Raw genomic sequence first — 26246 nt, 5'->3', positions numbered from 1 at the left:
CATCATTTTAAAATATGTCTGCAGCTCTTAGCAATTTTTTGGGTGGGCTTGAAAATATTTTGACCCAGGGGGGTTAATTGTAACGCTGTGTTACAACTAACCCCTCAGCACTTACGATATAAAAACAGCTAATGTTAACGAAATTCTTGCCGTTGTTTTAAATAGGCTACACATGAATGATTGCTGACTGCTAACAAAATAAATGTGCCTGTCTTATCAAAAATTGTGTGTCAAAATTGATTTTTGTTCATATCTTTAATATTGATTGAATAAGGTCACGTCAAAGATTGAAATAATATAATAACATAATTAAATGAATGGCTTAAATCAGACTTTGATGCTCTTATCTCAGAATTTGAAACTGTAGTATGGTTTTTACACACTGGGTCACATATAAAAAAAATTTTTTTTGTCATAATTGTGCTGCTTTTTCTTACATTTTTAGACATTTGTATCCATTTATAATTGAAATATGGTTTAATGATGGATGAATAGTGTAGATACCTGTGTATTATAGACAGATATATAAACAATTTCCACTTCAAGTATCAAATAGTATTGAAATATTTGCCTGCAAACTTAATTTTTAGCAAGTGTTACAACTAACCCCCTGCCTGTTACATTTAACCCCACCTATGGGGTAAGTTGTGACGTTTGCACTTCTGTCACGGTTGGTGTAATTGTCCAAGAATGGTAAGTACTAGAAACAAACTTCGATGGTCATTTGTACAGTAGTAGAGATGTGTGTGTTACTTGTGTAAAAATATAATTAATCAAACTCAATTTTTTTTTAATGATTGACCCAAAACCAAAAAGCATTAGGTTGTGCCCGCTCTCCCCTACTGCCCTGTGATAGCTGGGGTACATATTTTGACCATTTATTTTTAACAGTGCACCTTCAGATAAAATGTATAAGATAAGGGTAAAAATTTGTGTAAATATACACAAAAAACAAAAGCAAGTTCATCTACTGTATCAATGATAGATGGTTCACATATGAAAAATGACAGGTAAACAGAAAAAAGGAGGTATGTTTCCAACAAATCACAGTTAGAAAAAGTCATTGTGAAGTGAGATATTAAAATCTGTCCCACCTTTAGAAGAGTCAGTCCAGCTGGTGACGGTAAAGACTTGACCAAAATGGGCCGTTCTAACGGGTCTGATATACGTGGTACTTGGCCATCTTGTTTCCTGTGGACATAACAAAAACCCTTAGCAAATATGTTTAGAACCAAAGCATTTTATCCTGTTATGAAATCTAAGTGAGATCAAATTAAAGCCGTAGCTCTGTATCATTGATCGCTCTAACTAGAAAGGTATTGATTAGTTGGCCATCAATATGAACATTTCGAAAAACCCACAGGTGTGTAGGTTTGCAGACGCATGCAGACGGCAGAATAGCTCGAATAACTCGATGGCACGCACCGCATGGGGGATGAAAGAGCCCTCAAGTCTCTTTTAGCAGCCACTGGCGTTACACCACTGGCCTGTAATTTAACTCAAGCCATCAGACACATTATTTAACATTGACTGCCCTCACCCTCACAAAGCTTTTAACAACCGATCCTAAATCAATTAAAACCCACCATTTGGCATTCAGTCTGTTCCTCTACACCCGTATACGAATTTCTGCCTGAAGGCATGTATTGCTTGTTATAGCATTTTGTGGAGATCAGAGGACAGCATCATTATTACACAGAAAACTGATAGAGGTTATTGTCCGAGTAAAGGACTTTATTTCGTTTACTTTCATGTTTTTCTATCTGTAGGGCAGTTTCTCTGTATGCTTTTGTGAAATATAGCAGACGAGGTCGAATGTATGTAGACAAATCAGCAGGACAAAAAGCAAATGCATGTCCTTGTACTTGTCCTAGGTATTCACATAGCTTAGATGCACCATGAGTCGTTTTGGATTAAAGCGTCTACCAAATGCATAAATGTGATGTATTTGTCTGGGATGAGTCGGAAGTGATGTCAAATGCTTATGACATCATGTCCTGTCACCAAACGTGCCAATTATTTACTGCCGGAGGTCTAAAAGGGCCGACGGACTTCATTAGCTTGATGGCGGGCTGCGTGCTGAAAGCCCCTCAAGGCCACTGACAGTTTGACACTAGTACAGGCTGTTGATTTGTCAGGGCACATAAGCAAAGCTTGACCGAGAGTTGGCACGGTGAACCCAATGCAAGCAACATTCCTTTGAGCATCATTCCCAATCGTTATGTGTGTGTGTAAGAGCCTGCCACATCAAACAATTACAGCATGTTTGTATATCTTAAAGGGACACCATTTTGGAATCCATTTAGCCGATCTCCAGGTCTGGCGCTACCACTTTAAGCATAGCTTAGCACAATCTATTGAATCTGATTAGACCATTTAGCATCAGCGCTCAAAAATAACCAAAGAGTTTCAATATTTTTCATGGCTGCAGGAGGCGCAATGATATTACGCAGCAGCCGAAAATAGTCCCCTTAGTAACTTTCAATAGCATGGGACTATTTTCGGGCAGTGCGTAATATCATTGCGCCTGCTGCAGCCATGTTACGGCACCAATGTCCTTGATTATTACGCTGGAGTGAGAGTATAGTTCCTAAACGTATCGGCCTAAAAAATCGCAACTTTTAATTTTTTGTCGGCCTTAGTACATGATGTAACTACAGAAGAGTCAAGTTTTGAATAGGAAAAATATTGAAAAATTCTTTGGTTATTTTTGAGCGCAATGCTAATGGTCTAATCAGATTCAATGGATTATGCTAAGCTATGCTAAAAGTGGAGCTGGAAAATGACAATATTTTAAAAAAAAGTGCAGTGTCCCTTTAAACTTGAAACATCTGTAAATGTACTGTACCTTTCAGATTTCAAAACTTAAACATATGACACCAAGCTGAAGGAGTGTTTCAAAATCTCAATGTCTCTGATTTCATAATGATGAATGTATTAACACATAACAGCCCATATTTACACATCAGCTACGCCTATTTGGTGTTCAGCAACAAGGTCTGCCCAGTCACAGTAAAGTAAAGAGAAGATCGAACAGAATAGGGAAATTTTATGCTTTTTCTGGCTGTGTGTAACTACTATGAAAACTCCTGATCACAGCAATCTGACTATAACAGTTTGTGTGGAAATATTTCAGCGTGGACTGTTTTGTGAATCTGTCTTTGGCACAAAGCCAATGCTATCCCAGCAAGCAATTTTTGCATTTTAAAGACGTCTGATAGTCGTTCAAACACAGCCCAGATGTCTAGGCTAACACAAGGCAAAATAAGTGAATGTGTAATAGACGTCTAACGTCCCAAAAATAAAAGAAACCAAAGACTTCGCTTACATGAGGGAATATCATACATATAACAAAAATCACATTTAAGACCACTGTTAACTTTGTTTCCTTTTTTCTGATTGACACGCATGAGAATAAATGTATGTGGGTTGTTACAAATAGGAATGCATATGGTATGATTATGCAAGTACGCGTGGCAACGCAGGTGTACAAGTATAAATGTGTTTATATGGGTATATGTGGTGTGTAAATATATGTAATGCACATATATGTATAATTGTGTAGGTATATACAGTTTTCTTTAAATGTAGGAGTATATACAGGTATGTTATATATATGTAGGTATATATCATTTGTATACATTATCAAAGTAATAGTATATATATAGTAGGAATGATTAACGATTAATCGCGAAAAAGTTTTTGTTTACATCATATATGTGTGTGAACTGTGTATAATAACTTTGTATAAATAAATGTACACACATGCATGTATATGTTTTAGAAATGATAACATGTGTATATACATTTGTATATTTATGTATAATTTATATATATATATATATATATATATATATATATATATATATATATATATATATATATATATATATATATATATATATACACACATATTTATTATACACAGTTTACACACATATGTGATGTAAACAAAAACTTTTATTCTGCTAACGATTAATCACGATTTATTTATATATTATTATTTATTTGAGTACAGTCTGTGACTTATAATATAGTACTTATAATATCTATTATCTATTATAATTGAACATTGTGATTATTAATGTTTCCCTATTTATGAAAAGCTAAATAAAAAAGAAGAAAAAAAAAATAGGATAATTTTTTATTATAAATGGGATACTCATAGCTGGACTATCTTGGGTCAATAGTAAACCTAGACAAGGAAATGACAGCTTTTGCTTGGTGGGATACTATACTGGACTGAACAAAAGATACTGCAGCTTGTGTGAGAGCGTTGTTAAAAGGATGTAAAAAGGTTAGCCAATCATAAAACAGGATATTTACATAAAAGATCCAGTAGCAAAAATGGCTTGTTTAAATTCAAATGCCAAAGGTTAGAGAATTGTCGAGTAAAACTTAACCACGGCTGTTTTTAGTGCTGAAAACCACATGGGAGAAAAGTATTTCAAAATAATTATAATATGACCCAGAGAGGGTTAGAAAAGATCAGGGAAAAACTGAAGGTAAAATAAGGTTTTATATAGAGAATGCAAAGCAGCGCTGCTCCCATGCTGTCAGGTGCACCTGCTAATACAAATGAATTTGACTGTGTTTACATGAATTAACAATAAGCTATCCGACACTAGCAAAGAACTACAGCACATAGTGTGCGTTCAAGACACAATCACTGCAACGCTAGTACAAGATTGTACGAAAAAAAACAACAACAACGTACAACTGGTGTGGTACCCTGTCAAAAAGTACACCTTTGTACTAAAAGAGTGCATATTAGCACCTTAATGGTACAGAACAGTATGTCTACATATCTGGATCTTTTAAAAGTCGCAGCAATGCAAGTGAATACAAGCAACATTATGATCTGAAAAATCTGTGCATTACAAAACTGCGGTAAAACACACAAAATCTTTCATTTATACATATACATTTGAAGCATGTGTGAAACATATCTATTCTGGGCCAATTGTACCTACTCTAGTACTTGGTTTAAAACTGGACTCTTACACTTAATATACTCACATCCCACATCATAAAGATGTATTTTGATTTTATAATGCATTTCTTACCAGCTATAAAAGAGATTAAATTCATAAAGAAACTTGTATCATCCTTAGATCTGATTGGTCTTTTGTATTGTTGCAAATGTGTGACTTTCTTTAAAGGGGAAGTTAAGCAAAATGTGACTTAAAGCTTCAGTAACTTTCACTTTATGGAGAAAAGCTGCAATATGAAGAAGTCATATAGGTCTTAATAAATTACTCAACTTATCCTCAAGATTACAAAACAGCTTATGAAATTATTAAGAATGCTCAAGCCATCAGCCCTTCGATACTAAATGAAAAGTGACAGCAATACTAAACAACTTCTTTTTGAAACATACAAACTGGAACATGCATGCATGCCCGTAAAACACATGCACATAGGGCATACTTGTCATCTGTTTGATTTAAATCTGCTTCAGTAATGCTGTCTGACATGTCTCACTATACAACCACCTGAGCTCCGCACATCACCTAAAAGACAGCTGATCTTATCAAAATGTTTTGTGAGAGCGACAGATACAGAGAGAGAGAAAGGCAGAGAGAGATGTTACTTACTTGTAAGCATGCACAGAGGACAAATCAACATCAAGCAATCTGTTCTGCTGCTCCGAACCAAATGGGCAGGTGACAGACAGAGCGCTTGTTTTCCCTATTGCTTGCTCATCTCCTCTCTCTCTCTTTTTCTCGTCCTCCTAACTTATTCTCTCTCTTTCCCTCCCCTCCTGGCTGCACTCTACATTTCATGACTCACTCCCTATTCTCCAGTTTTTGGTTAATCTGTTACTTTTAAGTCTACATTCACTTATCTGATTTTATCTCCAGTTTGACATTTTTCCCATTTTTCATTACTGTGACACTTCCCACTGGTATTTAGGTGATTAAAACACTGGCTTACAGGAATTAATACAGGTTGAGCTCGAAAGGATGTGATGGGATGTCAATTACCATAAATATTATTTTGACTTGTCCATCAGTTTGTAAAAACTAATGGGCTTTTAAGGGAAGTACATAGGGCAAGACATTGTACCCTTAATGCTAAATGGGGAACGTTTAAAAGACAATGTTTTAAAAGTATGACCACTTAAAAAACAACACTTAAACATTACGGGGCGGTTTCCCGGACAGGGTTCAGATTTATCCAGGTCGAGGCCTTAGTTATATTAGGACATTTAAGTAGTTTTTACAAACATACCTTACAAAAACAATACAGGTGTGCATCTTGAGACAAAACAATGGCATTTATATATGATAAAGAAAAACACCACCGTTTTTCTCGGGCGCAGTAATATTAACGAAAGTTTGAGCGAGTGGAGGAGTAGTTAAGAGTGAATATGTTACTGCGCACCAAGGTCGAATTGCTGCAAACTAAGTGCTCTTCCGCCATACAATATAGTTCTCTTTTTTATCTTAAAAACATTTCTGCCTGACAAAACATGGAAGTGTTTGGTGGCTTCTAAACTAATCCCTGTTTGGATCCTAAGGAATGAATGGGGCTAGGCTAAATGCTAACACATTGACGACGCGCTGTACAAAGATTAAGTGCACGCATTGAAAAAAGATTTGTATGTATTAATTTGTCTAAATTGAGGTAAGAACATAGTAAAATATTGAAAAACGGTGGTGTGTTCCTTTAAGATGTGGCAATACAAGGTGTTTTTTTTATTAAGGCAGCTCAAACATGCATTTTAGTCTGGGACTAGGTTAAGCCCTGTCTAGAAAACTGCCTCTATGTGTTATGAGATGTAACTTCAAGTTCAACTACTTAAATAACACAGTAGTCACACCGACAAAAGTACTATTTGAATAACTTTATAATTCAGACAATATATTTTTTGCACAGATTAAGCACTTATTAACAAAATATGAGATGCATATTTCTTCTTTTAAACCCGTGGATTGCCTTGTCTCATGGACTGACTCCCATTTCAAACCCAATAAGGTTATTTTTAGTGCTAACTGCGAGCATGTCACAAAGCTTAACTTGTTAGTACTGTGCAATAGTGCTTTTTGTACACTGTTAGAACGGATGTGTTAAACACAACACATTAGTGTTAATTCTGGGACAACAGACTAAATGTGTTGTCCCAGAATCCACCCATCTCTGTGTTATTATTGAAACAACACATTTTGTGTTAATTTTAACACAACTTGTGTTATATTTTAACAAAAAATCAACACAAAATGACACATAATGTGTTAAAAGCTTAATGCACAAAGATGTGTAAAAAATTAACAGATCCTTTCCAAGAGTGTATGTATGCATGATGCATGTACAGTATACTGTAAGTTTGTATGTGTGTGTGCTGGTGTGTGTAATTCAAGCTTCTTACGTAGTTGTAAAAGGATGTTTCAGGCCTACAATTAGCCCACTCAGACCCACGAAACTACTTTAAATGTACTTCAAGCCAAGCCCAAAACATTCCCACAGTTTCAAACCCATTAAGCCAAAGCACCACCTCAGGAACATCCCTTTCAAAGCCACAGTACCCACAGAGTTCACACCAGCCCTCTGTTTACTCATTTAAATCCAACTGAAACTCTTTGTTTATGCTTTACCACCACCAAAACACACTTTCACAAGCCATTTGGAAAGACAAATCACTCATAAATATAAAATCTCTTTAGTATCCCTGCACTAAATGTCTCCCAAGTCAGCAATGCACATTTCTCCTTTCCAAACTTTGTTTATAGATTTATCAAGACAGAGAAACAAAAGTCATTAATGCATTTGGTAGATGCTCTTATACAATTGCATTAAAGGTACATTTTATGAATGTGTGTTCGCTGGGAATTGAACCCCGGACATTTCTGTTGCTAGCACAACACTCAACCAACTTTTACATTTAGCATCAAATAATTTCACAATAAAATTACATCCAATTCCTGCTATAAACATCTAGTCCTGTACTATTACTCATAAAACTAACCTCTCAGCACTAAACGTTTTCCTGCACAATCCTAAAAACTTCAAGGTCTTTTTTGTATCCAGCAAAACTGTGGCAAAGTGGGTTATTTTCTTAGACCTCTCAGTATTTTAACTGAGGTTTCCTTAGAAACCGAGAGAACGTGGCAGCTGTGCTTTTAAATCTTGTTCCCTTACCATAGATGATGCACTTTACATAGAACGGCCTCTGAAAGGCTTAACCTTCTGCCACCTCTGTCCTTTGAGATCCTCTGCATGCTTCCCAGTAGCTTGGCGAAAAGAAACAGCCAGCGGCACCAGACTTTTCTCTTAAATATTTTATCCACACCCAAGTAGACAGAGACTTACGTCTGAGATGTCCACCTGATCCTCCGGTTCTTTGTATTTGAAGAACTAAAGAAGCCAAACCCGTTTTCCACTTTTTCCTCCCTAAATGGTTTAACTCTGCCGTAACTGTTGTGAGGTTAACAAACAACATCAGCCGTAAAAACTGACCATGGAAATGTTCTTCTCTTTTACCCACAATGTAAAAAAATTTTTTTTTTAAAATGTTTGTTGTTTAATCAACTCAGATTTACAAGTCATTTCAACTTTTTTATTATTTATCTTGACAAGAGATGCAACTTATGAAATGAAGTTGACATATTTCAACAATATTCTATAAGTTATAACAACTCTAGTCAAGATAAATAATAGTAAATTGAAATGACATGTAAATCTGAGTTGATTAAATAAAAAAATTAAGGCACCAAAGATTTTTTACAATGCATGTGAAATGAAATATCCAAATTGGTAACAGACAAGGGTTTGCATTTTGATTATATAAAAATAGATTTTAAAAAATCTACATTCTGTAATAAAATAAGATACTATTATGCTAGGGTTAAATTGTTTAAAACCCTAAACACTGTAAAAAAATGCAGCATGCAGTCAATTCAACCTACTATTTTAAGTTTTGGCTTAAAGAAGTTGACTTAACTTATAAAATCAAGTTGAAATTGTTTAACTTAATTTTTTAAGTTAAAGTAACAAAATGCTGTGTTTTTACAGTTTAGTAAACCCTAAATCCTCTTTTAATGTTTTATAATGTAAAAAAATTCAGAAAAATCCTTGCTTCACATTCTCTAAAATGAAATATTTGTCTGCTTTTGAAGTTATATTTTCAAGGAATTTTCCGTTTGTACAAGGATGAAATTAATATTTATTCATGCTTTGAAGAAAACTGTCAAATCTTAGACAAATGACACTACATTCTCGGCTGGCCTTGCTGTCATTGGAATGGTTTTTCATATCTGTTTTCTTTGCTACATGCTGAAAAATGGGTCATAAAAAATAAGTTTCTGTTGGCCTTCATACTTTCTGGTGAAAATAAGTAAATAAATAAATAAATATATGTTGTCTAGACAAACAGATAAAGACAAGTATACACTAAAGGAGTCAACAGAATGGTCTCCTGCTGTCTAAGTGGAGCAATATTGTCAGCTTCTCTTCCTTTAGTTGAACTCAGATTGAGCTATCAGGTAACAACAACAATGGGTGGAGACCCTCATCTGCCACATTATCGGTCTGGTTTCTCACCTGGCCAGTTTCAACTATAAAGACAATCTAAAAGGGCCTTGTTTTGGAAATAGCAGAATAAACCAATCAAACAAAACTTAAGACTTCTGTTTAAATGTGTTTCCATTTTGGAATAGCTGATATAATTCATATAGACAATGAAATTAAAACAACAAAAAATTATGTTTTGACCGATGAATAGTTAATATAACTTATAAAAACAAGTTGAAGATGTTTAACTTATTTTTTACGTTTAAGGAGCATTCAAATATATGTTGATTTGACAAAAATGCTGCAATTTCTTCACAGTAGTTATACAGACAGACAGGTAGACAGCGAGAGATGCACAAAATATGTACATAAAAAATGTCTATTTGTGTAACGTGTTATTGTACACAAAAGCAGTGGCGGCGGTGACTTCTTTTTTTGTGGGAGTTCGATGCGAAGTTCGTCAAACATGTATGTAGCCCGTGATGTGTGTGGTTCCATATTTCAAAATATGTGTTCTGTGCGTTAAGGGATTCTATGTGCATTACGTGTCTTTTCAAAATAAGTGCCTGCTGCAGATGCGTCTTAAGCAGGGGTTCCCAACCTTTTTTACACCGCGGACCGGTTTCAGCTTTAAAAAATATTCACGGACCGGGGGGTGAGACGAATTGTTTTTTTACTTTCATTGTTTCACTTGTTTGCCTGCCCATTTAGTCTTAATAATTAATGGTAAACGAACTTGGCTTGCTGTTTTCTAGGGATGCACCGATACCACTTTTTTGAAATACGAGTACTTGCATTTCAGTACTTGCCGATACCGACAGCTTTAGTCATATAATTTAACAAAAAATCTTGGTCGAGCTCGAGCCGCAAGTCCAAGTAACAGAACAGAAAAAAAATGCAGTGGAGAGGGAGAGATTCCAGAATTTGCTGCTGGGCGCGGATTTCTATGATGATTGACACAGGACTGTTTAGGTTAATTTCAAATCTACATTAAAAGTGTAGAGAGAGCGCGGCTCTGTACAAAAGTGGAAATGATCGATGTTATTTGAAGTCGGCTCTTAAAGTACAAAATACCCGATTAAGCTATTACGTGGCTATTGTAAAAAAAATTTACGGGACGTTCTTGCGACCCGGTGGCAACTTGTGCATGACCCGGTGCTGGGTCACGACCGGTGGTTGGGGACCTCTGGTCTAAAGGGTTTATGATAAAAGAGATGCTTCTCGATGGCAAGATACTCACATAATCTCATGCGTAATCAGAGTTCACTGTTAAGGGAGTGTCTTGCATTTATTTTGTGAACGTGAGGGTCTTGACACGTGTGCAGCAGGCATTTATTTTGTGATACACATGGTTTACATGATGCAACAAACACACATTTTGAAAACGCAAGTAACACACATGACACTCCGAACACTTTTATTGAATTTGCGCCCCTCGGATGAGCGGTCACGAACCGTCACTGCACAAAAGTACAAATTAAAACATCCAGAGTGAAACTGTCTTATATAAAGCCAAAATTAATTTTCTGTTTAGGAATTCCCTTCTAAAAGGTCCCGATATGTACAATTTAGTCCGAGAAATGTATATATTTGGTACCAATATGTACCTCATGGTGCAAAAGTGTGCTTTTTGAAAGGGTACCGCCCCAGTAACAGCTAGGGACTATTTTTTGCTCATTTTTTCAGTGTCAGCATCCATACTCCACCTTTCAAACCTGTGGTTTTAAGTATTTCACAAACAAAAAATAAACAGAATCTCTCAGACACAATCTCACGGCACTGTATTTTTACAAGGTAGCTATTTGCGTTTGAACTTTGAACGTTCACAGTTGTATGTTTAAGTACAATCTGCGTGTGGCCCAGTGGGCTTGTTTATTGCTTTATTCCATTAATTGTATATTTTTGTATGGTACGGATTTACAGATCCTGAATAATCTTAGACTTTCAATATCATAACTGAATATTCATAATATATTATGTAATATTATAAATATCTTACATACTTTTACTGATAAAAATTTCAAGTAGTGATAGGTAAAGCAGACCAGTCATACTGTACATTTCCAATATCAAAACTGATGCTAGATAAAATATTCATTTTCTCCATTAAAAAGTCCCAAAGTAATATTACAAATCCAGACTCTACCATCTGCCATGAAAATTACATTTGATCAATCTGTTCAACTGAAAACTCCACCAAAGCAAGGCTCCTGTCCTCAGAAGGCACTTCACATGTTTCACATAATGTGCTCCAAACAACCAAAAATCTGTGAAAAATGTTCGACACTATCTGAACTGCTGTAAAGTGAACTGTAATGATCTCTTTCAGACCCAAGCACATCCAGTAAAAGCACAGAGAGCTGTTATGCGAGTCATCTGAGTTGACAGTATATGTCGCTGAGAGACGCGGCTTACTTGTGTCCCTAAAGACCACTGCTGTCCTCGCAGTATCCGGGCAAACTAAAGTCTGAAAAAACAAAAACAACTAATCTCTAGAGAAACTGCTTTCCCGGAAAGGAATATTTTAATTACGTAAGTGTGTTGTTTGAAAATTTCCATGCATTCAGGATACATTAACCTGAGCTAAGACTTATTTAACAGTAATAGCTTTATTTTTTGCAACGCAATGTCCACTGTCAAACAACAACCGAGGCTGACTTATGGGAAGATTTTTGACTCTTTTCAGAAAATTGTATTTACCAACACTAGATGTGCCTAAATGATCGATTAAAGTTAAGTGGTAGTTTGGCGACGCACGCGTATTTTGCTAGTTTCAACCCGGCGCAATTATAATTTTCAAGTTTTGCGCCACGTTTTTTAAATACCAAATGCATTTGCGCCCCCAATTTTGCGCCCATGGTCGTACTGGTCTGAACACGAGGTGTGTTTAGGTGCATTGTTGGTGTGTTGCTATTTTGAGACAACTAAAATAGACTACGCCCATTGACTAACTAAAACCTGGTCTAAAGTCTAAAGTCAATGGCCAATATTGTTTTTGTTATTTAAAGGGGCCATGTCACAAGACTTTTTTAAGATGTCAAATCTTTGGTGTCCCCAGAGCACATATGTAAAGTTTTAGCTCAAAATATCATATAGATAATTTATTATAGAATGTTACAATTGACACTTTGGAGGTGTGTGCAAAAATGTGCCGTTTTGGGTGTGTCAAGTTTTAGTCGACAAAACACAAAAATGTTTTAGTCAAGTTTTAGTCGATGAAAAGCAAAAAGGTTTTAGTCAAGCTTAAGTCAATTTTAGTAAAAATGTAGGCATGGCGGCAGCCGTGTGGTGGTTGTGAGTGAGACTGTGTTGACCCAAAATAAGGATAGGAAGCGGCAGCATTGCTGATACTTTTTTAGCTAAAAACAAGACAGATTTTACGCAAAATAGGCAGAAATAACATGCATTGTGAACGTCAGACTTATAATCATTTTCGTTCCGTCTCGCCTCGTCAATGAAAACTTGAAAGCGTCTCGTCATGTTTTCGTCACCTTAGAGACATTTTAGCTAGTCGTTGTCGCGTTAGTTAGCGTCATAAAAAATAGGTGTGTCAACAAAATCATCAAAACAACACTGATACGCAGTAGCACACAAACATGTTTACATGTGAAAAATTCAAGGATTAAAATGTAAAAGATTATTATTGAGTATCTTGAACATAAATGAGGACCAATTATGAGACGTTAGAAGGCGTAAAGAGCTGCATCACCTGTAGCCTGGTAAGTATTTAAATGTTTTTTTTTAGACAAATGGAAATATTGTATCTTTTTTTATGCTACCCCACAGAGTTGTTGTATATGATGACTTAAACTGAGGAACTTCTTCCTCCATTTAGTTTTTCAGTTTACAAATTCCGCCATCTAAATAGGGAATCGGCATGGTGCCGAGCAACTGACTTTTAAAGGGGATGAGAGCAAAGACTCTCGTTGGTTTATTGCAGGTTATGCCCAAAACACACCCATTACTTATTACGAGAACAAGACAATCCTTTTAGATTGTGCACTTGGTGCACAACCCATTTTTCCCATCGTTAAATTAGCAAAAGTGGATTTGGACACTTTAGACAATGCGCTTAGATCATTTAAATAGGGCACTAAATGTTAAATGCACTTTCATTCGTAAGTCACTCATAAAAGCATTTGCTAAATGACAAAGTATAAATGTATTGTAAATCGACGTGTATATACTGTATAAGAGAACTGATTTATTTGCATAATGCAAGATCTTATTCGGAACAGACTGTCATTCCCCAAGGAAGCGAGTGAAAATGCCACACTGAGTAAAGAGCTTGTACTTATGCCTCCATATTTGTTCCCATTCCCAATAAATCTTGAATCCTGTCTTGACAATTTTCACAGGCTGGCTGATCAAGACAGGACATCAGCATAAAGATGCCCACTTGGGCTGTGATTTAAATGCAGCTATCAAACCGGTGACATTCACGCCATGTAGAGTAGAATACCAGGCTAATGTGTAACACCAATCTGAATAGATAAAATTATAAATGCACAGTGTCTAAATAACAGCCCTCTGACAGTGTTGGTGGGTGCATCAGGCTTTTCAGGAAGTGTGCGGTAGTGCTTAAAGTGACTTTAAAATTCAAGCCCGCTTTGTCTCTAGGACGAAGACCACTTCAAAAACAGGCAATAAGGGGGTCGCGCGGGCACCGCAACCTCTTCATTTTTTCATCACTGTGCAAAGAGACTGAGATTACTTTGCAGATTTTGGACATATTTTCTTTTGGACATACATGATTTTACATAATTTTCACATCATTCAAAAGTGCCAATAAAAACAAAATGTTGTGCTTTTCGTAAAATTAAGAAAATAAACATGATGTTCTGTTTTCTTTCCCTCAGTGAAGTCCTTTCAGAAACACTCACAAAATTAATTATAACTTAGCGAATACTTGTCAGACAAACAAAAGATAAATGTCTACATAATGCTTGGAATGCCTTCTTTTAAATGATGTAAGTAAAATATTCTCACTTTGTGTAAACTGTATAAGAAAGAGAGGTACAGTTTTTCCCTTAATACTTTATTACCTGAAATGAGCTGAAATCGGCACACCCAAGCTATTCACAAGTAAAAAGCTCAGACGATCCATATGCATGGCTCACGCCCCACAGTTAGGGACAGTCAATACCTCATCCAGTTTCTGCATTTAGTGCAGTGAAGGCATGTTTTTTGTGCTTTTCATATAAATGACACGATTGCAAGTGGGACATCTAAAGCCTTATATTCTAAATGGCCTTTCTAAGCAAAACATTTCTTAGAAATACTAAATCAATATATTGTTAAATGTGAATGAGTAGGCAGAATGATTCTCATTTTAACTCTAGACGACTAGATCCAGTTTTAAAGGTCTTGTAAAAACATGTTTAGTAGAAGTTTTCTGGCCTTATATAAGTGACTCTTTCTGCTTTTTCAAAATCCATCCATAAACATTTTTCTCTCAAAAATATAATCATGTACATACATGTTGCTCACATAATATTGTAGCCCAGTTTGTGCTGAACACAATGTTATGAGACTTTTGCCATTATTATTTTTTAAACAAGGGGCAACCTCTGTCGTGAATCCAAAACGGAAGTGACTTAAAAGGCAATTCATCGACTGGCCACTAGAGGCTGGCTCCAAAGGGGAGTCAATCCCATAGACTCCCAATGTTAAAATGCCCAACTTTACAACAGAAATAAATATGTTTATAGCCTGGTACAAAAAATGTTTTTGGTCTATATAGCTAGTTCTGCAAATTATAAATATCCGTTTAAATTATTGCGTCACTGCAGGTCAAAACTTCTCAAGGGGGGCCAATGAATGTGAAGACCCCAGAGGGTTAAAGTTTTAATTTTAGCATTTATTAATCTTTGTTAATGTTCATTAATGCCAATACAAATGAAGAGCTCAGATACATAAACCATCTAATTGTGTCTGACATTTTTTTCATTTAAATTTCTAAATGGCCTGAGGTGAGGATTAAGCGGATGTAAAGTTAAAGTATTTGATGAACATCAAATATATAGTTGGTTCTAGCTGGGACTAGCGATAATAAAAATGTATAGATATTCATATTTAAAACATCACAGAATGTCTTTTATGCCTTATAACATGCAAAGTGTTTATCTGAAAACTGATTTAAGCAGGAAGATGCCTGTGCTCTCTAGCGCCTCGCTTTTCCTAACAACTACGGTAGCCGTTATGTACTCACTGATCTCCTTGTCTGTTTCAGCTGGTTTACGTGTGCTGAATGAAAACGGGTTGTGGAAACGTCGGTAGGCTAGTGCTTTGTGTCCCTCTCTGCTATTGTAGCTTATCAATACAGCAGAACGACATGGAAGCCTCCTTGGACTTACCCGTTCAATGTAAGTAAAGAGAAGAAATTCTAAGCTTACAAAGAAAAGTAAGATCATTGGCAGAGGTCATTTGACACCAATGAGGATATATTTATGAATAAAGACATTGATTTTGATTAATCTTACAGTCCCTTTAAAAGAAAAGGTAAAAGAAAGATGGTTTACATGCATGCCGTCTCTGCCTGGTCACATTATCATGCACCGCAGTGCTCATCTGGGACGATACACGTGGAGTGAAACGCAGGTCCTGCCATAATTACATTCCACACTCCTTCTACTCCCTCTCTGGATTTCTCCAGACACATTATCTTCACAGTCTTTATAATACAGCCTTACACATAACCAGTTCCTTCTCTATATTAATAATCCCACTAGTCAAGCAGGTGAAAAATCAGACAAAAACAGCTCGCATGAGATTTGTGCGGATGGATCCAATCTGACTTATCTGACAATCTGATCCAAACCTTGAAAGTACAGCACGCACACACAGAAAAATGTGCTTTGGGTGACCTTTGAGAATAAGTGAATGGCACAGTTGATGGTGTATACAACTTTCTAACAAAAGTTGTGTACACAACAGCATGATAAGAACAACTTGTTTAGCCAAAGGATATAGGTTTTATACATGCATACATATTCTTGAAAATATCAAATGTAGCCTTACCATATATGTCTTGTCCTAGAAAAGTGTTTGTCCACTCTGCAAAGAAGAAAAAAAAAATTATAGTTCGCATATGTGGGCAGGCGAGAGTAACACATGTACAGACAAGGGCGCTAATTGATTTCACGCATTCAACACTCAGAAATCTCCACACAGAGCCATTAGCGTGCTAAATGCTAAAGGCTAATCAATTCAGCGAATTCCTCTTTAACACTCGACTTGATGTGATAATGACTCTGCAAATCTCTCAAGTTAAAGAAAGGTGAAGGCCAATGAGATGATGAGGAACCACTGAAGCACATCATCAATTAATTCATGCAATTGCCATCTCTAAATTCCCTCGAAACATTTCTGCCATCTGCAAGTTTTGTACAGTATACCAAACCTTTAAAGGTGCATTGTGTAGATTTTAGCGGCATCTAGCAGTGTGATTATGAATTGCAACCAACAGCAGTCCACCATTCAATGAAACACTATGGTAGCCGCCACAGGACAAACATGTTGTTGTCTAAGACAAAATACAGTAGTGATAAAACACACTCTGTACAGCAGTTTGTCCATTAAGGGCTACTGTAGAAACATGGCGGCAACAAAATGGCGACGTCCATGTAAGGGGACCTGCGGTGTATATAGATAAAAACAGCTCATTCCAAGGTAATAAATACATAACAGTTCATTATGTGTGGTCTTTATACACAACTGATAATATAGGTATGTATTTTATATTGCATTTCTGTCATTAGATCCTTCTAAAAGATACACACTGCACCTTTAACTGTTCATTTCATTCAATTGTGCATGTTGTTCATAGTAGTTTTGATGGACAACTCAATAGTTTTTCTAGACAAAAGCGCACGTGTGTGGTGAGGTCGGTTGAGGTTGTGAAACACTGAGTAGTTTTCTCTCTGAGAAAGCAGATGGTTGTTTGTGCTAATAATCATCTGACAATGACTGTGGTTAAAAAAGCCCAGACTTTCATGAAGCTAAATAGCAAAACAGCCACAATGCAGAACACAATGGCTGCTGTGCATGAAAAGAAAACTAAATAATTTTAGCAAACGTAATAATTTTGGTGTGTAATGCTGTAGCACCCTCTAATTTCACAAGATTGTAAAAGCAACACAAAGTTTGGTTCATTTATTTATTCATTTCAAATGCTTATTCGATGTCCCTGGTTCGAATCTGATTTTTGCCAAACTCGCTTATCTCCCGAGCGAGGCATTTATTTACAATAGAAATAAAGAAAAGTTGAAATTAAAGCAACACTATGTAGTTTCCATGTAAAAATTACTTACAGCTCCCCCATGTGGTTGAAAAGCGCAACAGTGCCTGGTATCAGACACTCTTCTGCAGGCAGGGGGAGGGGTGGGGCTGTGTTTCCTACCCTCCACCGCCACTTTCAGAGTGTGCTTGTAGCAGCTAGGAGGCTGCTCAGGTTGCAGCAACAGTACAATTTGTCCAGTTAAAAGTTGTTCTATCACTGAAATAATTTTAGAGACATTATTTAAAGGTAAAAAAACTACATAGTGTTGCTTTAAGTGCCCAAATTATTGGGATTTTATTTTCCCAATAATACAGCATTCATTTAATAACTTTTATATACATTAAATACATTTACACTCTGTTATTATTGCATCCTATTAATATGCAGAAATACCGAGAATGCAAATTGTATAAAGTATAAATATAAAAGGCTGGACTCATGCCCTCATCACAAAGAGTTTAAACTAATTATTTTTAATTTAGAGAGGATTTTAAAGATTTACAGTGGTCCGGATCTCAGTGACATCATAGCTGGTTACAGCCATACACACAGCACCCCCAACCTAAAACATCTTCTTGCGCCCCTGGGTGTAATTTTATTTATGACCACTAGGTGCATCTAAAAACTCAATTCACTTTCACTAATAACAATATGAATTGAAATGGAAGAAATATTGGGACCTCTATCTTTTCCAGGAAATAATCTGGCAATAATCTTGATGAAAAGTTTACATGTCACACCATCATCGGAATCTGTAGGCACTAGCATGCTATTTGACCTTCTGCTGAGTTAAGGGAAAGTGTTGCTGTTATGTCAACAATGTGTAGTAATGCTTCAGGTTGAGAACATTGAGAAACAAATATTTTCATAACCTTGTGTTTGGCAAAGGACGAGCGGTATCTGATAATTTAATTGCTCCTCCAGAGCTAAAGTCTGTGTTAAATTTCACTATGAGAGAATTAACATCTGATCCTGATTTATTTTGAGTTAAACAAACATACAGACAAATAAATAAATAACATAACTGTGGGAATTTTCCTTGCCACTCTCACTTGCTCACTGTGAAGTTTTTATACACTACATGGGTCAAAACACAATCTTAGCATGTTGGTAACATGGATAATGAATCAATATTACATACAGAAAACCAGTACCATCTGCAAGTTAAACTTTATTTTTGAAGATTTGACATATTAATAGTTAAACAGCCTGTAATACTTCATTGTCAAATGAGAAAAGAATGAGCAAGTGACCTGTGGTACATAAACAAATGATGCCTAAATTTGGTGATTATTCAAATGGACATAATGTTGTTTTCACAGCGGTGGTGTTGCAATTATAAATTATTGCAATTATATAGAGGCTTCTTTTCTAATGTCATAAGAGCCCAGATTTCCACATTTAAAAAAATGCTGGGTTATTTTCCACCTGTTGGTTTGTAATTTAACCTATGCTGGGTTGTTTTAACCTAAAATCCTGGGTTATTTTAATCAAATGGCTGGCTTTGTTCCTTTTTGACACGTTTGGATGAAAATAACCCAGCATTTTTAGGGTGTATTTTGCATTTAAATTTTTAAATATATTTAATCTGAATTGCAGACATACTGTAAAAAAAGGATTTGCTGATTCATCTTAAAAAATAGAGTTTAAAGTTTAAGTTAATTAAATTTAAAAATATTAGTTAAGTCAAAAAAAGTTGTGTAAAAATTGTGTGTCAACTAATATTTTTAAATGAAACTTTTTTCAAGTTGCACAAACTTTTTTACAGTGGGTCCAGTATTGTGTATTGACCCATGTGCACAAAAAATAAACACAATTTGTTCTGAAACTGTTTGGGAGCAAGTATTGTGAAAAAAAGCATTATACAAAAATACATTGAAAATTAATCAAGTCATCACAGGTTGACCTCATAAAAGTGCCATGTTTAATGTTGAGACATAAAAAACAGCACGTGGGATCTATGTTTGTTTGTATAAATTATGTTTGAATAAATAGTGACGTCACATTCTAGTATTAGTAAACAAAACAGATCAAACGGAACCAGTTTCAGATTACTTATACAGTCCTAAATGAAAACCAGTAAAACCAGATTATCTGTATTTATGTATAAATGTCAAAAAGGCATCACGCAATCTTTATATGTTTTTTCATTAAGACAAATACCATGCAAAAGTGCCTAAAAACTTTACAACGAGATATAAGATGAGGTCGCTAATGTCGGTGTGATCTGTCCATCTATTGTTCTACTTTGTTGCCGAAACAAATTCAAGTGATGCGTTACTTTATCCATGTCAATCTGTACGCATTCCTACCAAACCATAACAATGGTTTCAGGTGGCAAAACAAACATAACGTAAACAAGCACGTGCAACCGTAAAAGACAAATAATACAAGAAATCATTTTAAAAATCAAGGGAATAAATAAACCGTTTAACTGATAAAGAAATGTCCTGTTATTGTTAAAATAATAGTAGTTATAAATTCAAAAGACTTACATTGCATTACATCTATACAATTTTTTGTCACTGTGTTTTTTTTTTTGGAAAATCAAACCTATGACCTCAGCATTGAGCTACAGGAAGACTCAAATTGTCAGCATCTGCTTTTACTGTATTGAAAAAAGCATTGCATACATTTTTTAAGATGTTCCTGTAGCTCAACTAGTATTAGCAGTGCAAAGTCAGGGAACACATACTGATAAACGTACACCATGTTGTAATGCACAGTAGGTCGAATTGGATAGGAGCGTCTGCCAAATGCATTAATGTAAATCAATAAGACTTCTTTTGTGTATCACTGGAACAGGAGCCGAGCATTGTCTTTTCTTTCAAATTAATTTTTGTGTGAACTATCTCTTTAACTACAACAGCATGGTCCACCAAAAAAAAAAAAAAAAAGGAAAGTCATCTGTCACATACGTCACAAATACCCAGTGGTCTCTCTTACCCCCCATATGCTCCGAAAGTGAAGCTCCTCTTCCTTTGAGCCATGATGTCCACAGAGCTAAAACACTGAATTTCTTTCTCCTCTGCCAGTTTTCCTCAAACAGAGAAGATTCTTTGTGTATGTTTCTCTTTGACAGCGGCTAAGTGTTTTTATGTCTCTGTTCCAGCATGTGAATCTGTCCCTCCTTCTCGTCTGCTCTCTGCCCTCCCTCTCTCCCTCTCTTTCTTTCTCTCTCTCTCTCTCTCTCTTTCTCTCTCTACCTGAGATGGAGCTCCACAGGTTTGCTTTTAATGTATTTCATTACTTTTAAAGAAAAACCATAGCAACCACAACAAAAGACATAAAGATGAAAAGTACAGTAAGAACATAACGCATGGACAGCAGAGCTTAGATCATTTGGTCATAGATGAAAAATAATGAAGAAATGTTTGACATATTGCTGTTGGAATGAATAATCACACAGGAGATCATAAAGAAGGTCGATTTATCATATTTTTGAAGAGATAGTTGTTTTGACCTTTCTATGATGTGAAGATGTTATTTCATGTAGTTCAATTCATGATTCCAAATATCATGATCCCTTCATTTAACGTAGAAAGATGACAAGCTGTCATGCAGGACCTGTCAGTGATATAATTTACTGTTTTATTGATAACATATTAATGCCAAATATGCATTAAATGAGTAGTCCACTTTAAAGATGTTTTCCTACTATGAAAAGTCAATGGACCCCATCTTTAAAGTGGACTATTCCTTTAAGAGCAAAAAAGTTATGGTTCTTTACAAGCTAAGGTAGACATTTCTAAAAATCATAAAAAGGTCATTTTTACTGAAATTTAGACATGCTGTCCATGTTCGCTGTCATGTTGAACAGTCTGTGCAGACAGAAATAAAAAAAAAGAAAAAATTATTCTGTTTGCTGCTGAAGGTTTTAAAGCTCTAGCATAATAAAATACTCCCGATGGTGCTGTACAAATGAAGAGAGCATGAAATGTAATACAGTACATTCAAATTATATGCGTTAAACATTATTCACAAAACTTGATCAGGGACTAAATGTTTTGTTACATTTTCACATATCATTTTTATAGGCAGACCTTTAGAAAACATAAACAAATAGCCTTTGATACCCGCAGGCTCAAAGAAATGGATGTTTACATTATGGAAACACTGGCAAAGCACAATGTGCTATCTCATATCAGCTGAAAGAAAACGTCAGAGTTAATAAACATCTCTCTCTTTCTTCCATCTTTAATTCTTTTTTAATGAATTCAAAGTATATTTACAACTACTGAGATAACAACACATTGCTCAACGTTTGATCTTTCATTCATTTGCATGCATGCATTTTGGCAAATGTTTTTTTCCAAATCGACTAAGTGCATTCTACGTATATATTATTTGTAATCAGTCTGTGCATTTCCTTGAAATCGAACCCAAGACCTTTATGTTGCTAACAGTGCTCAGCGATAGGAACTTTTGTCCATTTTAACCCAATACTGGGCTGAAAATAACTTACTGTAGCATTTTTAGAGTAAAAATATCAAAACCATTTGGACTTTTATCATAAACTGATGTGCAGAACATTGCACATTGTACATTGCATGGTACAGGAATACGTCAGTTGCCAGCTAAGCTAACATCAAGCTAAGCTGCTACCGAATCACAACACACTAAACAAACTACACAATCAGAACTCGTTACTGAACGTATTTGTGAAGGAGGGACTTCACAGAACAAGGAAGACATCAGCCCGTTTTGAGAACAGTGAAAACAGCAGTATACAGATAAAATGTAAAGTAAATTGTGTGAAAAATACTGAGTTTTTTTAACGTGAAACATGAACACATGTTATATTGCGCACTGTAAACACAATCAAAGCTTCAAAAACACAGAAAGAATGGGACCTTTAAAGCAACACCAAATAGGTTTTTTTTTTTATCAATTTTTTTAAGGTAAGTGGTTGCAATTAATTTATTTAAGCTACATTTAAACAAAAAAAGATTAGTAAAGTAAAATAAAATATAAAACTTTTGTTTAAATGTAGCTTAAATAAATGGACTGCAACCACTTTCCTTAAAAAAATTGATTAAATTCAATTAATCATTTTTTTCAGTGTACCTTTCAATATAAGGTTTCCTAAAAAGTTTCAGTCGTTCATCCACTCGAAACAGGGTGAACGGCACTTTCACATTCGCTTTGCAGCCCTCTATCGGCCAAAACCGCACTAAAGAAGTTTCCAACCGTCGGGTCGTGGTCCTGTAGTTCGAGTGAAAAACTACAAAAACCTGCTTTACGGCAGAACTACAATCCAATCAGAGCCAGCTATGCTGCAGTATTTACGACAGTGGTAATTGACAATTACGCTTCTAACCTTTAGGGGGAGCAAAGAGCAAAAACTCTTTAGTGTTGCTTTAAAGGTTTCAGGTAATGCCAATTTTGCAAAACTTACAAAATTGCAATGATGCTGTAAAGCAGAGGTTCCCAAACTTTTAATCTTGTGTCCCAATCAAATATGTATAATCTATACATGTACCCACCGTACATGGATAGATTATACATATTTGATTGGGACACAAGATTAAAAGTTTGGGAACCTCTGCTTTAATAAATTAATTTTACACATTACACATTACACATTTTGAGCAAAAAGCAGAGATAATTCCATTTTTGTGACGGACGTTTCATAGAGATCCCATTCAGAGCGATCTTTAAAACAGACACGGACATGCAGCCGCTTGCCATAGGGCAATACTTCCGGGTTTAAAAAGTTGCGGAAGGGCCACCTAGTGGATAATAGCGGTATTGCGGAAAGATCATTGGCGTTATATCTCGTCAATGGCGGTGAAAGAGTTAATAAAAATTTTTTTAAGGTAAGTGGTTGCAATCAATTTATTTAAGCTACATTTAAACAAAAAAGATTAGTAACGTAAAATAAAATATAAAACTTTTGTTTAAATGTAGCTTAAATAAATTGATTGCAACCACTTACCTTAAAAAAATTGATTAAATTCAAGGAATAATTTTTTTCAGTGCATTAATTGACTTAATTGACTTAAATTTCTTAGGGGCGCTTTCCCGAACAGGGATTAGACTAGTCCTAGACTAAAATTAATGTAAGAGCTATCCAAACTGAAAACAACTTGCACTGACATATCTTTAAATACACCAGTGCCCTATGTTTTGCCTCAAAATGCACTGAAAAAAATTATTCATTGAATTTAATCAATTTTTTAAGGTAAGTGGTTGCAATCAATTTATTTAAGCTACATTTAAACAAAAAAAGATTAGTAAAGTAAAATAAAATATAAAACTTTTGTTTAAATGTAGCTTAAATTAATTAATTGCAACCACTTACCTTAAAAAAATTTATTAAATTCAATGAATCATTTTTTTCAGTGTAATGTTTTTAGGACGGCATGTTTGTTAAAACTAGTTATTTTTTCTAATTAAACTAAGGCCTTGGCCTGGCTTAAGATAATCCCTGTCTTGGAAACCACCCCTTAAAGTTTAATGTTGGACAAAAGCATTTGCTAAATGCCTAAATGTTAATGTAAGTTCTGCAGAAAAGCACTGCTTTTTTGTCCGGCACAGAAGGGTTTGAATCGACACTGCCCTTTATAAGACACTGTGTGGTGCTACAGTATATTCCAGACAAAACAAGCGGGAGGAAATGGGCCTGTCAGGGACCTAAAGCACCATTAATCATAAACATAATATCAAGCAGATTGTCCAGTTTACTTTCTAGGTGACATCTGTAAATGATAACTGAATTAAACTTCCTTTCATTTTCTATTCTAAGTTGAAGCAAAATATTGATGCACCACCATTTTACAGTGACATAAAAGTGATATTAAACATTATAGTGCACCTATTTCATTGCTAAAAACAACGTTATTTTGTGTATTTGGTATAATTCAATTTGTTTACGTGGGTTATGTTTAAAAAACACATTATTTTTCACATACTGTACATTTTTGTATTTCCAGATATATTGGTTTCCTCAAACGGTCTGATTTTGTCCAAAGCTCATCGATCTGAAAAGCACTGTGTCCCTGATTGGTCAGGTAATTTGTACGTTGTAATTGGCCTGAATACCTCTGACGTCAGCCGAAAATGTGACACTCCTTACCATGTCTAAAAGATTCAGTCACAATGTAATGCTAACAGGAGTTAACTTACAGGAATTATAATAATGTCGGTCTTGTCAACGTCAACCGGACCAGGAAGTAAACTGTTGCCTACAATCGGCTATTTGTTGCAGTCCAAAAAAAGAGATTCACGGTGGAAATGATAACTCGCCTCATTGTTTACTTTGGGGTATGTACCTTTAGCATATCTTTAACATTTACTAACACGCGCTTACACACCAAAGGAAATGTTAAAACGTAAATCGGATGACAGCTGCTCTTTAAATTTGTTTACTAATATTATAATTCCTAGCACAAATGAATTCACATATAGCCTAATGGCAAAAGTTATAGCTTATGGTTAAAGCCGAAGTATAGTCCTGTTTTTACTTTTTATGCATATGCAAGAGTCTGTGTACAGTGCACAGGATGCAATTTTTGTCATCAGAAGTTTGCACGCGTACTGTACGCACACAGGATATTTCAATCCATGCGTTGGAAGTCAAATAAACTATACTTTGCAAGGCTGTGCATTCGGCCGTGCATGTATGTTCTCATACAGACAAAAACAGATTATCCCCCGGGCTTTACTGAATGATAAAGATGATAAAGACGAACAATTTTTCTGACTAAGGCTCATTTAAACACTATTTTCATAAGGTGTGGTTACCTGGCAACACATACTGTATCTGGTGTCTATTGTGTCTTTGGCTTTCAGAACTCTGGACAGGGACAAGAATCAGATCATACAAACAAATTTCACATGAAAATATACCATCAAACTTCACAGTTTCTCACAGCAACAGATCAATTTACAGCTGCTATCTGCTGGAGGCATGTAAGAGCCCAGTGCAAGTGTTGCCAGAGTGCTTAGGAGGCACAGGGCTGCCTCTGAGCAGGGAATTATGGGAATTTTCCCCCGTGCAATCACATTATCCATCAAAACTTGCACTCGGTTGGTTTAGGTTGGTTTACTGGGGGTTGGGATGTTTAGACAAAAAGCACTGTCTCTCCATTGAATCTCCTCTTAAATTTCTTAAAGCTTAATGTTTGATAAAAGCATATGCTAAATGCCTAAATGTAAATGTAAATTTCAGCAGAAAAGCATTGCTTTTTAGAAGTATTAATTTTTTGTCCAGGAATGATGCAGAGAAGGGTTTTTCCCTCATGCAATCACATTTTCTCCAATCAAAACTTTCGTCTTGCAGGCTACTACCGAGAACCTAGCACCCTAACATCTGAACAAAACCAGAAAACAAATGATTAAAAATCACATCAACACCCCAGTAGCATTATAATAGACACACAGTGCAGTATGTCAGTACTTTCACAACAGCCAATGAGAGACTGCGGAAAAATGGCAGATGTACTCACGC

The 26246-nt window shown here is 35.6% G+C and overlaps 1 protein-coding gene across 8 annotated transcripts in view; it reads right to left on the bottom strand.

Annotated features, from left to right (window-relative positions):
- Positions 1-26246, bottom strand: part of rap1gapb (RAP1 GTPase activating protein b) — a 99954-nt gene that overhangs the window by 40163 nt on the left and 33545 nt on the right. For 3 of the 8 annotated variants that reach the window (XM_065279694.2, XM_065279696.2, XM_065279697.2), the window contains exons 1-3: positions 20741-20860; positions 16534-16569; positions 1095-1191 (exon numbers count right to left, since the gene is read on the bottom strand). In XM_065279694.2, the coding sequence (XP_065135766.2) occupies positions 1095-1191; positions 16534-16569; positions 20741-20784 (177 nt within the window). In that variant the 5' untranslated portion in view covers positions 20785-20860. Of the gene's footprint in view, positions 1-1094; positions 1192-5597; positions 5695-16533; positions 16570-20740; positions 20861-26246 lie in introns of those variants that run through there. The other 5 variants (XM_065279700.2, XM_065279702.2, XM_065279699.2 and 2 more) reach the window with 4 other exon arrangements.

Source organism: Paramisgurnus dabryanus, chromosome 7 (genome assembly GCF_030506205.2).
Source record: "Paramisgurnus dabryanus chromosome 7, PD_genome_1.1, whole genome shotgun sequence".
NCBI lineage: Eukaryota > Metazoa > Chordata > Actinopteri > Cypriniformes > Cobitidae > Paramisgurnus > Paramisgurnus dabryanus.
The sequence above is the reverse complement of the archived record's forward strand: the minus strand, read 5'-3'. Positions and strand labels throughout refer to the sequence as shown.